The sequence below is a fragment of the Hetaerina americana genome, unplaced genomic scaffold (assembly GCF_022747635.1).
Source record: "Hetaerina americana unplaced genomic scaffold, ioHetAmer1.1.p SCAF_339, whole genome shotgun sequence".
Lineage (NCBI taxonomy): Eukaryota > Metazoa > Arthropoda > Insecta > Odonata > Calopterygidae > Hetaerina > Hetaerina americana.
In genome coordinates, this window is record NW_027286918.1 from 179,490 (window position 1) to 199,572 (window position 20,083).

The following is a 20,083-nucleotide window of genomic DNA, read 5'->3' on the forward strand; positions in this document are numbered from 1 at the left end:
GAAAAAGTTCCCAAATTTCAGTGAGCAAAACTGTAAACCTATCCATGTTTTTATTTGCGAGTATATGCGACTTGGGTATGCGAGGACAAGGTTCCCAATAAATCGAAAGGGGTATTCATTTTCATGGCGAAAACCCCTGGCTAGACCACTGCTCTCGGTTCATCAGTACACCACGAGTCATCCATGCAGTCTCGAAATGTCCGCGAGGTATATTTGAGAGTCATTTCGGACCGAATTCGTGCCAAAGGAAAGACGCGGACGAATCCACCGCCAATCACGCACGGAGTGAGGGTGGTAATCCGGGGTGGAGGGATGGACGCGATCCCCTAACGCGCCTTCCTCAATTCCTTCCCCAAGGAACACTTTCAGATTTTGAAGAGACCCCTCGAGAAAGTCGAGTCTTAATTTAGCCTAAATCTCTCTATTTTAACTGGAGCAATCACTTATGCCCTCCCTCTTCCCTCTTCCTCTCGAGATTAAGTCGAGGGTTCGCCTCGAAGCGCAGCTGTGACCGCGACGAACTGCACTTGACGGCTCATCCATTCCTCCAGGATGAAGTATGCGACCGGATGTGGAAAAAGTGTCCTGCGATGAAAACCCCATTCGACTACACGGACTCACACACACACACAAACAGTGCCAATTTTACCCGAAATGCTACACTACCGCATCATATGAATGGAAACACATAACCTTTGACTTTACTTAGGTAGGAAAATATTCGTAATGCAATCGATCCATCACAAGATTGTGCGAGAATACGATGGATCGATTACAAAACCCCGGCAAACAATGAGCATGCGAGAATACGTCAAATAAATCATATGGGTATGGATATGCACGCCTGTTACTGCCTTTGTTCATAACTGTGCGTGCCATCTAGTGAGGATTTAAATAAAGTTGATCCAGAAAGTGCACAACAATTTCGTACCGGTTTCGAATAAGCTTCCGAATAGAGATTAAAAAAACTGATATTCGATGTTAAAGTTTGGATTGATTTGGTTGTCATGGATTTCAATTGAATGATGCGAATGCTTTTATGCTATTATCAGTATTTTGCAGTCTACCGTTTAAGATAAAGAGTTAGATGGGCACCGACTGAAGCAAGATGTTTTTTTTTACTCTCGTCTAATAAGGCACACCATGAAAATAACCAGGTTAAAATATTTTAAACTCGCAATTATTGAATCCATTGGGTACATAAGTATAAAGTTTTCATACTTTTACAACTCAGGTCGTATTCTGTTAAGAGAGCAAAGGAATTGCCGCAGTACCGTTCTGCCCATCCAAAAACACACCATAACACCGTACTAAAAACATTAAGCCCTAACTCGATTAAGCATACTTCCTTCCTCTCTTCATACCACCCAACATGCCTGTCCATTTCCCTACCTAGGTTTCCTAACGTTCTCCCCTCTATCCTAGTCTTCAGGATTTCAACGCCAAACAATATGCTTTGCATCTTTCCCGCCTCTTTTTGATTTCCCCCAACAATCCTCTCTCCTCCCACACTATGCATAACACATACTCATTTATTTTCCCTTCTGTCCACTTCACCTTCTCTATCCTTACCCACACCCGCATTTCAAAAGCCTCCAATCTACGTTAATCATTTCGTTTCAAAAACCATGTTTCCGCGCCATTCTCGAAATCAAAGTTTTAATGAGCCTTTTCTTAATATCCTTACTCAGTTTCCCTGTCATCAACTCCCTCCTACTTGTGAAAGCTTCCCTGTCTAGCACAATTTTTCTTCTTGCGTCGCTACTGCTTTGACCATCTTGATCTCATGGTATTGGGGAAAAATTAGGAATCAAACGAGTGAAAGTCCACAACACAACTCCAAAAGGTTGGGGTAATTGGACATTGGAACGTGAAATACTCGTATGATTTTCTCAGGTCGGAATTTTAGACTAAATCTTTAAGGCTCTTCGTTTTGAAATAGACGAACTTGTCGAGGGCCATTCAAATCTAACGAGAACCTATTGACCGTTTTCGATGTACTGTAAGTCCACTGCCGGTACTTCCAAGTCCTCCAGTACCTCATCGATCTACTCGAAATTGCCGGCGATCGGGGTGGTGCGGTGGCTAACGTAATGGCTTACCACCTAGAGGGCCCTGGTTCATATTCCGGACGCGGCAGATTTTTTCAGTTGTATCCCGCTCCATACTTGAAGTGCTTTGTGAAGGGCACCGTCGTACGACGTCAGTCGGATGGGAAGTTAAGCTGTGGACCCCTTGGCGCCTTTCGTTGAGAGTACGCCGACGCTGGGTTTCTCTCCATCCTACGTCCTTTCCTGTACATTTCCAATGACGTCAGCTGTCCGTCGCCTCCCCTAAAACTACTACTACTACTCGAAATTACCTCGCCTCGATAATGACTAGTTTATGAGGTCACAACCTCGATAATTTCTAATCTTTGCGCGTAATATTCAGCCCATGAGGATCCATGACGTCTGACAATGTTTTCGTCAATGGCAGAACGCGACAATCGAGACATTATCGAATGACAGCCTAAATGCTAATTCGACAGCAAACAATGGACCGGAGGGCGATCGGTGTAATCATAATGACCCATAAGGAGCGGGCGGTTACGTCATGAGACAAACCCAGGTGCAACCTCAAGCCCTTCTTCTTCGGTAGGGGAATCTTTTCAAAACCCTCCTCCCTTCCCCTCTTCTCTACGTCGATTGAAAATTTCGTCACGTGAGACAGGAGAAAATAAGAACTTCCGTAGTGGTCGATGGTGGAAGTTGAATTTGCTTAGACCTTCCGCCGATGAAAGAAACGATCTATGTATTCTTCGGCCAGAGTAATGGATATTTCTTCTTTGGGTAGGTAGGAGAAATGAACCCTAAGCCAATCAGCGACCAGCTCTCTCCATCATTCAAAGGCACATCTAACAGCCAGGACTGATACTACTACGTGAATGCTATTGTGTCTAAAACCACATCTACGTCCCCTGAATGCTTAAATATCAGGAACGAATAACAGAATGGCTAAATCATTGACGGATTGTCGTAGCCATTTCCGATAAGTCAAAATGTAAAGCATTGTTACGTCCCTGTCCAATCAAATGAAAATGCCGTCCTCTTTTGAGAAATTTAAACGCAGGCATTATAAATGCCACTGTTGTTCTTTGTAAAGGAACTAGTGAGAGCGTTAGACACACCATTTTAATTATGTCAAAATAAATGCCGTGTGCATGTTAAACAAATTTCTGCTTAACCACAGTTCCGACATGCATACTTATCTTCAAACTGCGCCTGCACCTGTGTCTTAAAAATAAACTGGGAATTTTAGTGTAGACGAGAAACTGCCAAACTCAAAAAGGGTCTTAACAGCACTTTTAAATGCCCACATTGCAGGCGGAGGACCTGTCTTCCGAATCGCAGAAATATAACATTTTCAGCCGTATTGCGATATTTACTTATGCAGGCATTTCCATTAAAAAAAATATGCAGACAGGGATGCTATACGCGATATTGCGGTCATCGGATTGAATTAATGCTTGAACCATTCTACGATACGAGGTAAAATGGAGTGAAGAGTTTTGAAATGGGATTCCGGCGCTTAAAAAAATTTAAAACCAAATTTAGTAAATGTCATTCGATCGAAGGGACGAGGATTAAAACAGGGCCCAACTGTCATGCAACATTCCTGATGGTGGAGAGCATAAGAGAAGCATAATGGCTTGACTTGCACGGATGGAACTCAAGATATTAAGAGACTTATCATGCTTACGGCTCAAGTTACGATTGCCCTCAAGGGCTCAAACTACTACTTCTGCTGGCAGTACACCTATTTTAATTCCCTTTCAAATGATCACCATGACATGTACTAAAAGTGATAAGGATCACTTTAAAGGATCTCATAGGTATGGTAAGTTTTCTAGGTTAAAAAGACGACTTGAAAGTCTTGAAAGGATGTTTGGGTAATTACAGAATGTGGATGGGATATACCAGAAATACATGAGAATGTACGATGCGTCTATTACCGCTATGATAAAATTGAGAGAATGGACGATGGACGAGATTCGAATCAACATATGATAATATGGAACATATCAAATATGAAAAAGATGGAAAAATATTCAAGGATTAGAATTGCACAGAAGAAATTGGTGAAACAGTTTAATTTTCCATTCATAACCAAATAAAATGAACTTTCCTTGACAGTTCCTCGCCGGGATACTTCAAGGGTATGTGTTTAGTAATTTTAATAATAACCTTAAGGTCAAATATTTCTCCGCGAGCAACGATGACCGTGATTTTCACACACACAGAGTATCACGGAAGACGAAAGAATGAATAAAATCACCATCCCATACGGCTACCACAAACATCGCCTTGAAAATTATTCAACAGATAAGAATTCTCGTTCGATTACCGAAATTAATAAATTAGGAGTCAGTAAAATACTCGAATGGATATTTCCCGGGACCACGGGCTGCTCTCGACGTTTGCATTACGTAATAGCATCCACACCACCGAAGTAATTAAAACGCCGACAGCACCCGGTTCTCACTGGGGATATCCATTCCAATATTCCATTTTCTTCATTTTTTTGTTCAAAGCTTTGGTCACCGACATTGGCTTCGTTATCGTCCGACCATATTAAAACGCTTAACCACACCTTGTGCTCATCTATTCCCAAAGGATCGCGCGGTTTTTATTTGACGATTTAAGTGCTGGAGCTGAGAGGTTGAGCGCAACGTGTGTGCGCCGCGAGTAATTAACATGCATGAGTTAGAAAGAATGAAGAGAACCATCAACTACTGCTGAAGACGGGAAGAAATGGCCACCGCATTTATAACCACCCTCATTTGCCCCCAATGGACGCTTTGAACTGCATCAGTTTGAACCAGTAACGGGAAAAATAAGGGTTTTTAAATTGAATACATATATATATATATATATACATATACACACACACACATATATATATATATATAAACCATAAACACAGTAATCAACCCGAAGGTCGGTTTGGTAGGTGATGGTAGAATTCACCCAGTACTAAGCCCGACGGCGTGTGAAATTCACACAGGGTAGGGAGGCCAGTTCCTTTCCCTGATATATATATATATATATATATATATATATATATATATATATATATATATATACACACACATATATATATACATATATATACACACATACATATATATAATATATATAATACACATTCTACACCTCAACCCACACTGGAATCTTGATCTAAAGCCCATGAAAATTGGTGTAATATTCCATCAGAATACCTGACATACTAAATAGATTAAACTCGTTCAATTTCATAAGATTTATCTCACGCAAAAGAGTTAAATGAAGTTCATTTCTCTCACCATTTCGTCGCGTAGTTGGGGGCGTTTCGGTTTCACAGTTATCAAAATTTTGAAACGTGATGATGGAGCTCACCTAGCGAAAAAACAATATTTCTGTTTTTGAGTGATTTCGAGGTCGAGATTAAGCCAAAGACCATTTTCCAGGAGCATATTATTTCAATGTTACCATAGCAGCTTTGGCCATCGACCAAGATTATATTATATCTTCTCCATGTACATGGACCACATTTCTGTGCTAATCCAATATATGTAGTAGGCAGACCATGCTCAAGAAGCAAGTTTCAATGTACTCCAACATCAACCATTGAAGATTATCCTCAGTAATTTGATAACAGGTTGCACCGTTGTCGTACGAGTACATTTGTGACTTTTGTTCCTGAATTAATGGCTGAGGTTAAATTACAAATTAAATCTATTGCATAAATTGGAAGAAGGTCTCTTTAGCAGTAATGTTGAAAATGTATTATTACCCCCATCGTACTGCGGTAGGAGAGATCATGCCAATAAAATCAGAGCGATTAAGCGTAGAACAGATAAATTTAAGATTTCATTTTTTCCACGAACGATAAGGGATCAGAATAACGTTGTCCGACCGCGGTAGGGTCATATTCGGGTCAACATTATTAGTCTGGTGTGTATTCACCCCCTTAGCGTTAGCTTTTAGGTACTTAAATAAAATAAATAAATAAAATTGACTAGGGATGAATAATAATAATAAGGTAAATCCATTCATATGCAGTTCTTAAAGAGATATACTACATGTATGTGAATATAAAGGTTTTAATCACAATTAGGGGGATTTTATTAATATTTAATACTTGCCCTGAAACCTATTTTGGATTTAGTCTAGTTTAGCTCTAATTTTCGAAACTATAATATTTCGGCTGTTTTTTTCCCAACATATCAATTAAAATCATTGAAATAGAAACGGGCAATTGCTGATATGTCAACGATATTACAACTCTGGTATGATTGCGCACATGATGTCCGGTGTTGGTGAGAACGAGGTGCATTTCTTCACCATTCATTCAACATTATTTCCCCTGGTAGTCCTTCTCAATTCCATAAGATCATGCATACAAATCCTGGATTTCCGTTGTCAATCACCATGAAAAACTAATACGGGAAGACCTTATTTTATTAAAGTCATTTGATGGAGAGCGCTTAGAAATAAAAATATAGAATTTTTTCATTAAAATGACATACGTGTACTTGACAAATCCATGCAAACTCCTCCAGAGTACACTTCTAACGTATATTACCCTGCTGCTTTGATCGCCCAAGTAAGAAAATTTTCGATTTATTTTAGACGTTGGATTTCCTTTCGTGGTGGTTCTGAGTGGCAGAGGGGACAAGTCCGGAAGTTGGAAGTTGTTGGGCTTACCCCAGCTGGACATGGTGCGTCCGAAGACCTGACCAGTCTCCCGGTTATAGAAGAACAGCTTTAGGGTGGTGAGGGTCCCCAGCTGCGGAGGTCGATAGAAGGCGTCGTGCTCCATGGGCGTGGGCCTTGGGGGCCTCGGGGGTGGCGGGGCCTCTGACGGGGACGGGGGCGGCGACTCGTCCTCGTTGTCTGTGAGGAAGGGCGGAGGATCGCCGGAGGGCAGGCGCAGGGGCGCCGATTTGGTGGGCGAGGACGCCGTGTTGGCCGTGGATTCGGACATCTTGTCACTTAGGAAGACTCAATAGGCCTGCGAAGGGAAGAGAGAGAGAGACAAGACGAGATTAGCTGGAGATTTCTTCTGCGATAATTACCCGAAGTTATGTATCAACCCCGAAGTTGGAACACCATGATTAGTGGAAAACGTTATTAACAAAGACGGTAAATCCACTAGAAACGTAATGGATATAACTTTAGTTTTATCAGCCCGAATGTTATTTTAATTAGGTAAGACTAAGAGCTCGCTTAGTATGTACTAAGCCAAAGGCGTGTGAAATTCACGAATCAATTGGGGAATAAGTGGGGGCAGTTCCTAATTTCCGTTGGTTTCCCAAGGAGATAAGGTACCCGAAAAATGGTACAGCTTGTGTGAAGCTGAGGGTGCAAAGAGTCGTTACCCAGAATCGAAGCTGGGCCCTCGGGTTGAGTATGTGGTCAAATGCTAAAACAAATGGACTACGACGTCTCCGCATGGGATTAAGTCGGCGCTAATTAGTGGCATATTTTCAAATCAATCACAATACGGGTACCCAAATTGGGCTCTTATGCAATGCGGTCACCCAAACCAGAAAAAAACAATTCTTCCAATTTTTCCATTTCTATGGAGCTCCCAGATATAGAGGGACTTGGTAGAACCGAAATTTTGGCAAAAAGAGCAATTCCCTCCCGAACGCCTACAGAATCGGGAACGCCGAATTGGAATGTGTTGACTCAATTAAATACTAAGGCGTCACCCTCACTCACGACCTCTCCTGAATGAAACACATACGGGGAATATGTGGACAAGCTACCAAAAATTTAGGATTTATCAGAAGAGTACTTGGTAAATGTGATGAAAAGGTCAAAGAGAAATTTTATCATTCGCTGGTTAGGCCTCATTTAGAGTATGCTGCAAGTATATGGGATCCTCACGAAGTCGGTTCAATTGCCGAATTGGATCGTATGCAGTGTAGAGGAGCTAGATTCGTAAAACGTTGTTATGATAAACTTAGTGGCGTATCCAAAATATTAGAGATACCCGGCTCACGGAGCGAATATTAAATTAAAGATTAAATCTCTTGCATTAATTTGAAGGACGTCTCTTTTGCAGTGATGTTGAGAATATATTATTACCCCCATCGTACTGCGGTAAAAAATATCATGTCAGTAAAATTAGAGAGATTTAGAGTAGAACCAATAGATTTAAGATGTCATTTTTTCCACAAAGGACAAGGGATCAGAATAACATTTTCCGACCGCGGTAGGGTGTTAATCGGGTCAAAATTGGTCTGGTGCGTATTCACCCCCTGCCACACACCCTAGCGGTGGCTTGCAGTGTACTAAAATAAATCAATCGAAATTTAAGATTTGCCGCCGGTTGCCGAGGGATCATTCAGATGTTTCGCTGCAAGCAATGGGCTCATTATACAAAAAATACTACTAAAAATATAAATGCAAAAAAATTCAGTTTGTTATTTCGAATTTGGCTGAGGTAATCTAGTGAGTAGAGCGTTCGTTTATTCACAAATGTCCCGGATTCGCCCCCAGGTGACAACCATGAACACCTATAACGTTTACTCAAGCTGTGAGATTTGTCGGGTACGTTACCTTCCGTAGAAAATCAATGGTGGCATAGGGAAAGGAAATGCCAACCCTTATTAGGCATCCTTTCAATTTGCGAGCATCCCACGCTGCATAAAATATGGAACTAAGCGAGATCCATCCTTAACCACCTTCCGGTAAATTACTATGGTCTTATTAATAAAATATCAGCTGTAAATAACTGCCTAAATGGAATAATAATACGTTTACCCAGTAGGTTGTCATGATATTTAGTATCGCGTGCGGCAGAAGTTACAGATTAGCAGTACCAAAATTCCCAGGGCCTAGAAAAACTGGGGGGGGGAGAGGAAGAGTTGTTGGGAGAAATCCAAAGGAGAGAGGAAAGATGGATGCAGATCATTTTGATTGACAATAAGATGCTTAAGAATACTGTTATACATAGAGAACGCAGGCGTGGTATGGAGAGGTAAAGAAATGATAGGCATGTTGGATGAAATAAAGGAGAGTAGAAGGTATGCAAAATCGAAGAACAATTTAATTTGGTGTGGGGGCGTCAGGTTCCGGCTAGTTTTTCGAGGCTTAAAAATGTAACGATGCTCGGACTTCCCCCTCCAAAGCATAACTTAAATGGTAGGCAACTAATAATAATAATCCTGTAATCGTTGTAGCTAATAGAATGATATTTTACCCGAGACATCCATAATCCCTCATATTCTACCAATTCCTGAAAAAAATTAAAGGAACCAGATGGTGAATTAGTCTATTATGGTGAGGTAGCCCTAGGTAGACTTTTTAGAGCATGGATCAAGTTTATGGGACTCTCATAAAAATAAATTAAGGAAAACAAACGAAAGGCTTCGAAGGGAAGCTGCTCGCTTGGTTTGTAGGTGAATTCAAAGGGAAGACACCGTGAGTGACATGACTAGGCGATTGCGATGGGAATGATTAAAGAAGAGACTGGAAGGTTGAGGAAAATGTTTGAATTGTTTATTGCGGGGAATGAGGCTTGGGGAAACGTAAAAGGGAAAGCAAAAGGTGGCTGTTACAAAGGAAGGGGAGATCACAAACATAAGCTAAAATGGCTCACTCAAAGGAGCAACATACGTAAGCACTCCTATATAAATAAAGGTTTGGAAGTCATTGGAACAGATTACGTAGAAATGGCTTCAATTTTTTTCCTCTAAACGTCAAGATCTTCAAGAAGATACTGTCCAAACACCTGGACTGAATTACTTTTTCTTCTTATGTTTTGCTCTGGCTATCGCCTGGCTCGCTTATAATTACTGATTGGGTTTAAATCTACCTTTCTACCTGGCTGATTGCCAAATTGTATTTTAATAAGTAATAAATAAAAATAAAGCAATAATATCCTTTCCGATTTGACAGTGCATCGGAGTATCCGTGTATCTAGGCAACCCACAACATCAGTGAAACGTTCAATTGGAGAATGAAAGTGTTATTAACAATAAAAAATATTCCTCCACGTAAATTGCTGTTATCCCTATCACTGAATTGATATGGAAATATTATTTTCCCGGGGACATTTGGTTAAAGGCTTTAAAAATGGAATCTAATTCATTTCGTTATATCCATTCGTACGCATAGCTTAATAAAAAGTACAAACATTCGGCTGATTCGGTTAGCAAGACAAAAGATGGGCGCTTATAATGGTTATTAATTCACTTCGCTTGCACTGCTAAAAAAACGAAATTTTCAAACAAAACTGAAACATTCTTCAAGCTGAGATGCACAAAGTGCAACGATAATGAAACAATGACGTTTCTCTCAAAATATATTAATTCAGAACAAAGACCAGTGAAAATTATTTGTCCAATAATTGTACATTATATAACCAAGCATTCAGCGCTCGAAATTTCTCTCCATTTCAAATCTAGCGTCAAACTTCGCAAGCATCGTAGAAGCTTTTGGGAAAAAAATAGAATTAAATTGGAAGCAAAAATACAATTGGGTCATCTCAGGATTGAATTAACCCTCCACTCTCTAAATCGTAAAATGAGCTCAGCTTTAAACCATGCAAATCTCTTTAAAAATCGAATTACGTGTCTTTGAAAATATCGCACAGGACAAATGCTATCATTATGTTACTCTTTTTAATGATCCCTCAAACAATACATATTTACCTATGATTAAAAAGAAAACTTATCCTATACCAGCGAAAAATACACATTAAATATGAGAAAACACATTTCCAATGTTTCTTTGGGTAAAATAAGTTGTAAATACAAATCGTCTCCCCGAAAATTTTAAGAGTGCTCCGAGAAAGGATGAAACGGCTCTTTACTCGTAGGTTCACGAGGCATAAGACATATTTAAGCACTAGAGCTAAGGGCCGAGGTAATCCACTCGTGTCAAAAATGACTATGCCAGTCATGCCAAAGTTAAAGGAAATGAATTCCGACACGTACACCATTCGAAATAAAATGTTACAGTTGTTAGTTAGACAGGCCGATTTACGAGATCTCATAATAGACGAGTTTCGTAGTAAACGTGGAGACAGACAAGGAGATTTAGTCTACTTCAAACTGGAAGACGACGAGTCATTCGATGACGAAACGACACTGGGTGTCGATGCGATATGCATATCGATTTCGACATTCATGTCGACGTCGACAGTGCCGAAATTTACCACACTTACATCGATATGGTCTTTGAGATTGTCGAATCGAAAAATCGAGGAGGGGTCGACATTGCACTGACGCCATATTGCTGCAGTCTTCCTTAAAAACAAAACCCAGACGGGCAACCACTAATATGTTACATGTTTAAATCCTGTTGTTGTCTTTGACAAGGAAGACATTTTCTGTAAACAGTCACAGTAATGCGAATGTTCGAGCCAATCTCTGTTATGTTCTCGTTTATCACAAGTGCAGTTGTTCGGTGGAAATATCCCATCACCTGAATAGTCACCATTTGTTGACTTGCTTATAAACATTATATTTCTTGTATATGATCGAAAAACCTCCCCACTATACCCGACGACTTATTATAATATATCGACGAATTTCCCTTAGGCAAGTGAAAATGCAATTCCTTGTCTACAAATCTCTAAAATTTTTAATTCGACTTCCTTTAATATAAGGCAATCAATAACAACGCATTGAGACAAAACATGTACAGTTCCCTGACTTCCACAATTACTTTTGGGGATAAAAGTAAGGGAAATTTTAAAATTTATAATTTAGAAGATACGCACGAATTAGAAAGCATAAAAAAACTAAATTATAGAAAAGTTTGTTGTCTCCGGCGTAAGTTTATGGAATTTGCACAACATATTGAAATGAAATTGTTGACTTTTTAATTCCACAAAAAATTGTGTGGAATTAAAAAGTCAATAATTTCATTTCAAAATAGAAAAGTTTACTTACGCGGCCAGACTTGTGGTAGAAACTGTATTACCACGTGGTATTGCTTATAACATAATTGACTGTGAATTAAAAAAAAACCGGGCGTGGATATACACTCTAGCGCACACGAGGTGCAAAAAAATACATCACAATGATAATTTTTTTTGAAGAAAGTGAGAAAAATGAGGTGACTAGAGAAAATAACTAACGCCACAACTGCTCAACTATCACTGACATATAAGACATAGAAGACACTGCTCCTGCGTTCTTGCTCGAGAATTGATTACCACCTTTTGTGCTCACCATTAATAAAAGCTTGTAAGGGCACACCAGAGTTAATTTGAAATAAATCCGGATGGTTAACAATCCCGTCTCTGAGAGAGAGCGTTGCGTCGACCACGTGGTGGTATTTATTTATTCAGGAAGCTACGTCATGTAACAAAATGTAAGAGTCGTGCGGACAAAAAAAGAAATAAACGCCAACTATAAACACATAGGCTGTTTATAGCTTAGACAACTTCCAAAGAAACAACATCTTGTTCCTTTAAAAGCCCCCAAAATTTCAAAATTAATCAGGAAGCCTCGATAGCTTAACTGGCCAAAGCACTGGACCGGACTTTGAGGGATCCGGGTTCGAATCCCGGTCAAGATGAATGATTTTTTACATGATGAAATTATTGTATTGAATTGCACATTAGAGGATGGCTCCTTTATACGTTACTTTTGCGGCAACTCCCGCAGTTTCTTTGGAATTTTATCATTAGCATTATCATTTGTAGGTCTAAGTAGATATCAATTTTTAATCCTAGTGTAATTTATAGTAAGCATTCCAATTTGAAAGTTTTCAGAGATAAACACTATGAAGGAAGTAGTAGGCCATGGATAGCGACTTTGGAAAATAATAATATTGCATTTAAGCTTTAGGTTAGTAAATATTATGGTTTAAATTGGTAACTGCACGTATGAGTGGAATTAGTCTTATGAAAAATCGTACAGAGGATCCGTAAGAATTTTTGTGCTTAACGTGAATTGTAGATAGTTTTATTTGTAATATAGAGTAATAATTTATTATTTTAACCTTTATCTTAACTTAACGTAACTTTTTGCAAGTGTAACTTATTCAAGGTAGTTTTATATTTTGGCGAATTTCAACTTAAACACGGTTTAAAATGACTTTGCATTGACTTAACTTAATCGAGTTTATTTGGACAAAACTTCAAGTCTGATTTCCATTCCCTCATACAGTCATTTCTCGTATTAGAGTATTGGATTACCGTTAAACGTTCAGTGACAGTAAAATGGAGTAAGAAATCTATGAATTACATTCGAAAGTTTGCCAAAATAAGAGCAATCACGGTTTCATTATTTGTCTACCAGAATCCTTTGTTACCGTGCATACGCCTTCGGTTTTTGAATTCGCTGGCAGTTGTTGATTTTCAGAAAAATGTTTCTGCGTAGTTTACTATTTACTTCTACCTAAACTTCCTCTACTACTGTCCCCGACTACTGCCAGTCTACTATTGCCTTTGACTACGGCCCTGTCTACTCCATTATCTTGAATTTAAGAGAACATTGCGTTGTTAGACATGACCAAATGGCATCACTCAAACAGCCATAAATTTTAGTGGAGCAATTTTCTCATCTCTGACAGCGTAATACTGCTCTCGTTAACGCAAGGTCCTTCAGGAAGCTCTGCCAATTCATTCCATGACAAGATAATACAGATGTTTTCACTGAGAACGTGTCGGTGTTCAAAGAAGAACAGACTCCCATGTATCTTCACCGTATGATTCTCCACTGATACTAGCAAATAGATCACCGGAAGGTGATTATCAAGGATGTGGTTAATAAATAACATATAGTATGTGGTGGAAGGAGGATTCGAACTACGTTGGGGATTATTCCTCTTTGGCCCACTGGGGGAGAACAAGCGCCGGAACGGGGTGTCGCACGCCTTCCTCGATCCTCCCGCCAACATCCGCGTCCCTTCTTCACTCCCACGAAGCTTCGGCGACATGTTTAGGGAAGGTCTTATCTTGGACCACTTGAACTTTGCCCTGATCTGTCAGCTGTCCACCTCCCGTCCCCGTTTCCCGGGCCAACCTTCCCCTCTTCCAAAAAGATACAGAAAAAGATACACACTATCCCTACGGCGAAACAACACTATCCCTTGGGTTATCACGTCAACTCGCTTAGAGAGGTTTCAGAGGCGAATGAATGTCTGTAAAAATACCCGCTTGGTGATTTCATTCGATGAGAGAACGCACACTGGTACCAACGGGAAAATTTTTATCAATGAATCATTCCCGGGTTGAAATTTTTCGTTTTATTTTCATTATTTTCGTAGCTTCGATTACATTCAATCATTGTTGCATTCCGGCCACGAATGAACGCTACGTGATTGATTCAAAATCACATTCATACCGATTAGTGATGGTTGCATCGAGATGTCAAGCAAGTGTCATCTCGTTGAAATTTCCTCAATCTGCAGCCCCCAGTGACGATGATAAAACGAAGGGTCTTGCCACGATAGTTTTCATAGAAATTGGCGAAGAAAGTCGAAGATTTTATACATGCTCATACGGCAGAGGAGTAGTACCAACGAAAAATTGAGGATTAATGGCGAAGAAATACATTTTCTCTCCAAAAACGGATATTATAGGGACAATTAGGTTGTAATTGTATTGACCACTTAAAATGCTCTGCATCCAAGCGGGAAAGGGACAGGAATGTTGGGATGTTTGGGATGTGGGAAGGGATGAATGGAGGATTGAAGTATGGGGATTTGAAAAGGGGCTTTATCGTGTTACATTGGCATTGCAGAATTGGGTTGTTTTTCGCTAGGAGAGGCAAGGGCATTGTCGCATCACCTTGGTAGCGTTGTAGCCTGTGTCAATCCAAAACATACGTTAACTGGTAGATTACCGATATCATACGTATATATATATATATATATATATATATATATATATATATATATATATATTATAATAGTGTTAATAGAAAAGCATCTTTCCGCCTTTTTTTAAATAACATCAGTGAATTTGTGACAATGTTAGGCAATGTTGACTGATAAATTAATGTAAAAATAATAAAATGAGCACCGTTCTTCTTTACATATGAAAATGTTTACAGCTACGCAAATTCCAACTCGCTTCGCCACATTCTGGTACTTCTCGAGGCAATTGACAGTATCGTTACCGCAAATACATATGGACGCTATTTTGATAGGTAGGATGGAAGAAAAATGATGTTGGGATCGCTTTTTGTGAAAGAAAACCATAAAATGCTGGTTGAAGGGTGAGGAGAAGCAATAGGATGCGACATTCCAAGGAGGCCACTGAGAACGCGACGGAACGGGGATTTTAAGATCTTAGGCAACAGAGACTGTCATTAGCGCTCGGGATTATGATACATTTTTGCCATGAAAAGTATTTTATAGAGCTCGTTGCGATTTTGCTTGTTACGCAATAATTTCCTAAAATCTGCGTCTTCCCAGCACCATTTTCAATCGAGAAACAGATAGGACACGGCAGTAGATCTGTTGCGTGGGCTCGTGGGTGGTCATGATGCAGCTGCAGCCAGCATTTGGACTCCCACATACGTGGGCTCATTTGTGGACCAGAATGTGATAAAACGTACCACGAGATGTCCGTATATAGTATTCTCTGCAGTATCGTATTAAGTACGGTTTAAGGTCACTCAATTTACTTTTTTTCGCCATTTTATTACACATTTTATACTTTCTAAAGCCCGTCCGGTACGCATTTCATAATCGTAATGATGGAAATCTATTTTGTGAATGTCAATATCACTCGAAATGAGTCTTTATAACTGTATCCAGTGCTAGGGGTTAGGTGGAAGAAGGTAACATGAAGTCTCAATCTTGCCCAAATGAAGTTGTTAAATAAATAAAATTATAGAATTGCTCATTTTCCAAAAGCTCGAACTTAAGCAAACGGCTACATATGTGTTGCCGAAAATTAATATTAAAAAAAATTATGTTCTGGGCGCTGTGGGGCTAGTCACGAGATATTTCGACTACACTTCGAACTGACGGCAATACTATCACTGCTTTGCCAGTTATTCATTTCGAAAAATGGAATGTAAGCATTTTCTTCCACGGTCCGAAATTGTTTTACTTGCCGAAATTCGAAAAATTAGATGTCTACCTTTCTATCTCTCTCCTGACAGAGAAAAAATACCTGAAGCATAAAATTATTAAGAAATAAGAATAGAAGAATAATTTCTTGATCATTTCCTAACCTAATTGGCCTGCCTAGCGTAATTCTCTGGAAAATGGCGGATTAATGTCATCTTTCTATTTATTAATTCACTAAGAATACTCTATCACAATTTATAACTGGATACCGCAATGAATTTTCCAAACTTCGATACCAATTACATAACATTTTCGTTTCAAAATACGATAGATTACTTCCGAAATCCACCCAATGCTCCAGAATTAAAAATCAAAGAGTCATCCTTTTATATGAGTGCTGTTCAATGAATAGTGTTCATAATTTACTCTATTCTCATAATTTAGTGTGAAAAAATTTAATTGTACATTAAATTGTCAGCCTAAAGTGTATAATTGGTAAAAAAATTATAGATTTGACTCCAGTATTGCGTCAACGGAAGCCGTTGCAATTTGAAACATGTTCAGTTCACCCACGCCTGCTAATAATGATGAAACATTATCCACAAGGTGTTTCTCAAAATTTGTGGAACAGGTAAGGTTCAAATGGATTCTGGGCTACATAGAGAATGAGGAACACACTTTGAATTTATGTTCGTGAGATAATAGCGATTTGGAGGAGGGATTCGCGAAATGTCCCGCTCACCAACTCAAACGTACAATTTTTCTATCATCAACATGTAGATGCCAGCCAATGAATTTTTCAATTTTTATGCCGTTGTCTTCTAGTTATTCAATGTTCTTCTCTCAAATGGCAGCAGCAGGGTCAAAGTTTACATCCTAAATAGCGGTCACTGGAGCTCTGGGTTCACCTTCATTTGAAATTGACTTTTTTCCATAGTTAAGCATTTTAAACCATCTTCATTTTCCAGTCATTATATAGGTAGGAAGAGAGTCTCCATAAAACCTCCGCAGCATTATATAGACGTAAAATGAAGATTTATTCACCCGAAAGCAGCACTTCAATGTGGCTTTGCCAGTTACCGCCATCTATTCCGAAGGCGAACTGAACATGCGTCAACATACAACGCCAGCCACTATCGCAATACTGGAGTCGAAATGAATGAATCTTCTGTCAGATATACATTATTTATTCAACTAAAACCATAAACACAGTAATAAACCCGAAGGTCGGTTTAGTAGGTGATGGTAGAGATCACCCAGTACTAAGCCCTATACGGCGCGTGAAATTCACACATCACGGTAGGGGGGCCAGTTCCTTTCCCTGTGCCGGTTATGGTTTCCCAGGAAGACCTGGTACCCGAAAAATCACACAGCTTGGGTGGAGTTGAGGGTAACCAGAGAAGGTTTGCCCGGGAATCGAACCCGGACCCTCGGGTTAGAAGTCCAACGCTCTATCCCTGAATTACCGCGACCCAAATTGATTCTACTATAACATTCATATAAAACATAGAACATTAAATGCAGCGTTTGTACAATGGATTATGCGAAAAAAATATTATCAACTTTTAATGAAAAGGTCTCGAGTATGTGCTATTTCCGAAAATGTGGGTCACGCAAAATGTATTGGCGTCCATTCTTCTCACGCACGGCGGCCCACGCCGGCCAGCTTTTTCAACTGGAAAGCGGAAACGCGACGGTCGTTCGGCTGCGTGGGAGGGCATGCGATGTCCAATCAACCGCATGGGGAGCGAAGGAGACCCGGGGCGAGAGAGGGAGGGGGGAGGAGTAGGGGCGTGGGCGGGAGACAAGTCTCCTCATGGGCTCCTTCCGCGACACATACCGCGGCGGCTCCCTATGGAGATTTGCAGGCCGAAGGACGGACATACGAATAGAGAGAGGGGATGTGCCTCGTTTACCCACGTCGATGCGATCAAGTGGAAAAACGGAGAGAGAGAGAGAGAGTCGGTTACGCAAAAGGGTACGCAAGGGTACGTGCGGTAACGGGGGAGGGTGGATGAGGGTTGGTGCGGGAGAGTGGGGACAGACAAGACGGACGTGTGGGCCGGCCCCCATTCATGCGGGTCGCGAGAGATGACCGCGCAACCACTTCAACGCCGACCCGATGGAGATGGACCGATTTAAGTGAACACTTGGGACCCGTCAGCCGAGAGTCTGAGGGGCCTTTTTGGGACGGTGGGCCGCATGTGTGGGCGGTGGAGTTGTGTCGACCCAGCCGGCGGCGGGAGGTATCATTAATTCACACTTAAATAAATATTTTTATCGAAAAAAAATTTTAGCTTGAATATTCTACCTAGAAAAAGCAAGTGGACAGATGGGATGTTTCTACGGGAACTTTGACAAAAGGTTAAGCTGACAGGATTGGTCAGCAATTATGCAAATGATACGCATCTGTTACTTTTAAAAACAATCCAATATTCTTTCTTTTAAAATTTCTCTCGCGTATCCCGCCGTCTTGCAGGATTTTGGTCATTCTTAAATTCGGATTATTGACGAAGATCTTCGAACGTGGACGTAAAATTTGAGCCAAATTCTAAAGCGGGAAAGGAAGTTTTTGGAAAGAAACTTAAGTTTTCCAAGATGGAAGAAAAGAATCTTACGTTTCCCAAATCAGGAATGGAATTTTGCCTATGCTTCCTCTGCTAGGGACTTCGGCAGGGTGTGTTTTCATTCTTTAAACTTTCGTCTGCATCAGAGGAGTAATGAATCATTACTATCATTAAATGACGACGAAAGGTTTTCATCAATATATTTTAACATGTTGTTTCATCTAATTACGGCGAAGTATTGTTAGTAAAAGGATAGGCGAATGTTGAAGGAAATGAAGGGAGGTAGAATGCCTACGTTATCGAAGAAAAATTAATTGCAGTTTGGGGTTTCAAGGTTTTTTTTGTTTGGCCGAGGCCAAGAAGTGTTCGTAGTAGTGTGCGGTTTGTCCATCCAACACCAGCCTTAAAAAGTAGAATATCAAATTATATTATTTCATTCGTGAAGAATATTATGATTTGAATAGATGTAAAATCAAGTTAAATTGACTTCAACTGGTGTTTCGCTTTCTTGAAAACGAAGGAGTAATCATAAGGTGACAAATGGCATTAAAATTTGCCATCTAAGGAGATTTGAACATTACCGCGGAATAAAGCATACCTTTGTAATTCCATTTGCACCAAAGACAAATGCCGTGTTACCATTGAAGCTGGCAGTGAGAGTAGTGGCGACGGCGGTATATTCGAATGTTTATGATTTCCCTCCTATTATTCTGATTGTCTTCGGTTTGAACTCCCAAAATGACACATTGAAATACACGCTTGAAACAGGTCGAACCTTTACGACGTACGGAATTAGAATTGGTTTACTTAGTTAAGGTCACTGGGGAAGAGGGACCTAAATATTAGGATAATTTTTGTTTTACTTATTCATTTATTTTTGTATTAACTAAGTAGCCTGCAAGCCACCGCTAGGGTATGTGGCACCGGGTGATTTACACACCAGACTGCCCTTGATCCAAAACAACTTTCCCTCATAGCACAATTGGACACTTTATTTTATTCTGATTCCTTATCTTTCGTGGGAAAAATGGCATCTTAAATCTATCTGTTTTGCACTTAACCTAATAAATTTTACAAACATGATTTCTCCCACCGAAGTATGATGGGATGATGGGGTTAATCACACAGTTTCGACATCACTGCTAAAGAAACACCCTTCCAATTTATGCAAGATATTTAAACTGTAATTTAACCTTTGCTCCATTATTTGACTCCCAACATAGCTCTTCTGAAAATTTCGATACGCTCCTCAGTTTAACATAGCAACGTTTCACATATCTACCTCCTCTACGTTGAACACGATCTAATTCGTCAATCAATGATACATGAAATTCATGGGGATATCATATACTAGCGCCATATTCTAAATGAAGCATAGCAAAGCGACAGATGATATTTCTTTTTAACCTTTTAATCACATTTCCGCAACACTCTTCATATACTATAAATCCTATTTTTTTTAGCTTGTCCCCATATTCCTCGTATATGTTTCACCCAGGGGAG

The 20,083-nt window shown here is 39.9% G+C and overlaps 1 protein-coding gene across 1 annotated transcript in view; it reads right to left on the reverse strand.

Annotated features, from left to right (window-relative positions):
• Nucleotides 1–7,032, reverse strand: part of LOC139691395 (sodium/potassium-transporting ATPase subunit beta-2-like) — a 120,824-nt gene extending 113,792 nt beyond the window's left edge. The window contains exon 1 of the mRNA XM_071589191.1: nt 6,729–7,032. Within this exon, the coding sequence (XP_071445292.1) occupies nt 6,729–7,008 (280 nt within the window). The 5' untranslated portion in view covers nt 7,009–7,032. The remainder of the gene's footprint in view (nt 1–6,728) is intronic.
• Between the last annotated feature and the right edge of the window lie 13,051 nt (nt 7,033–20,083).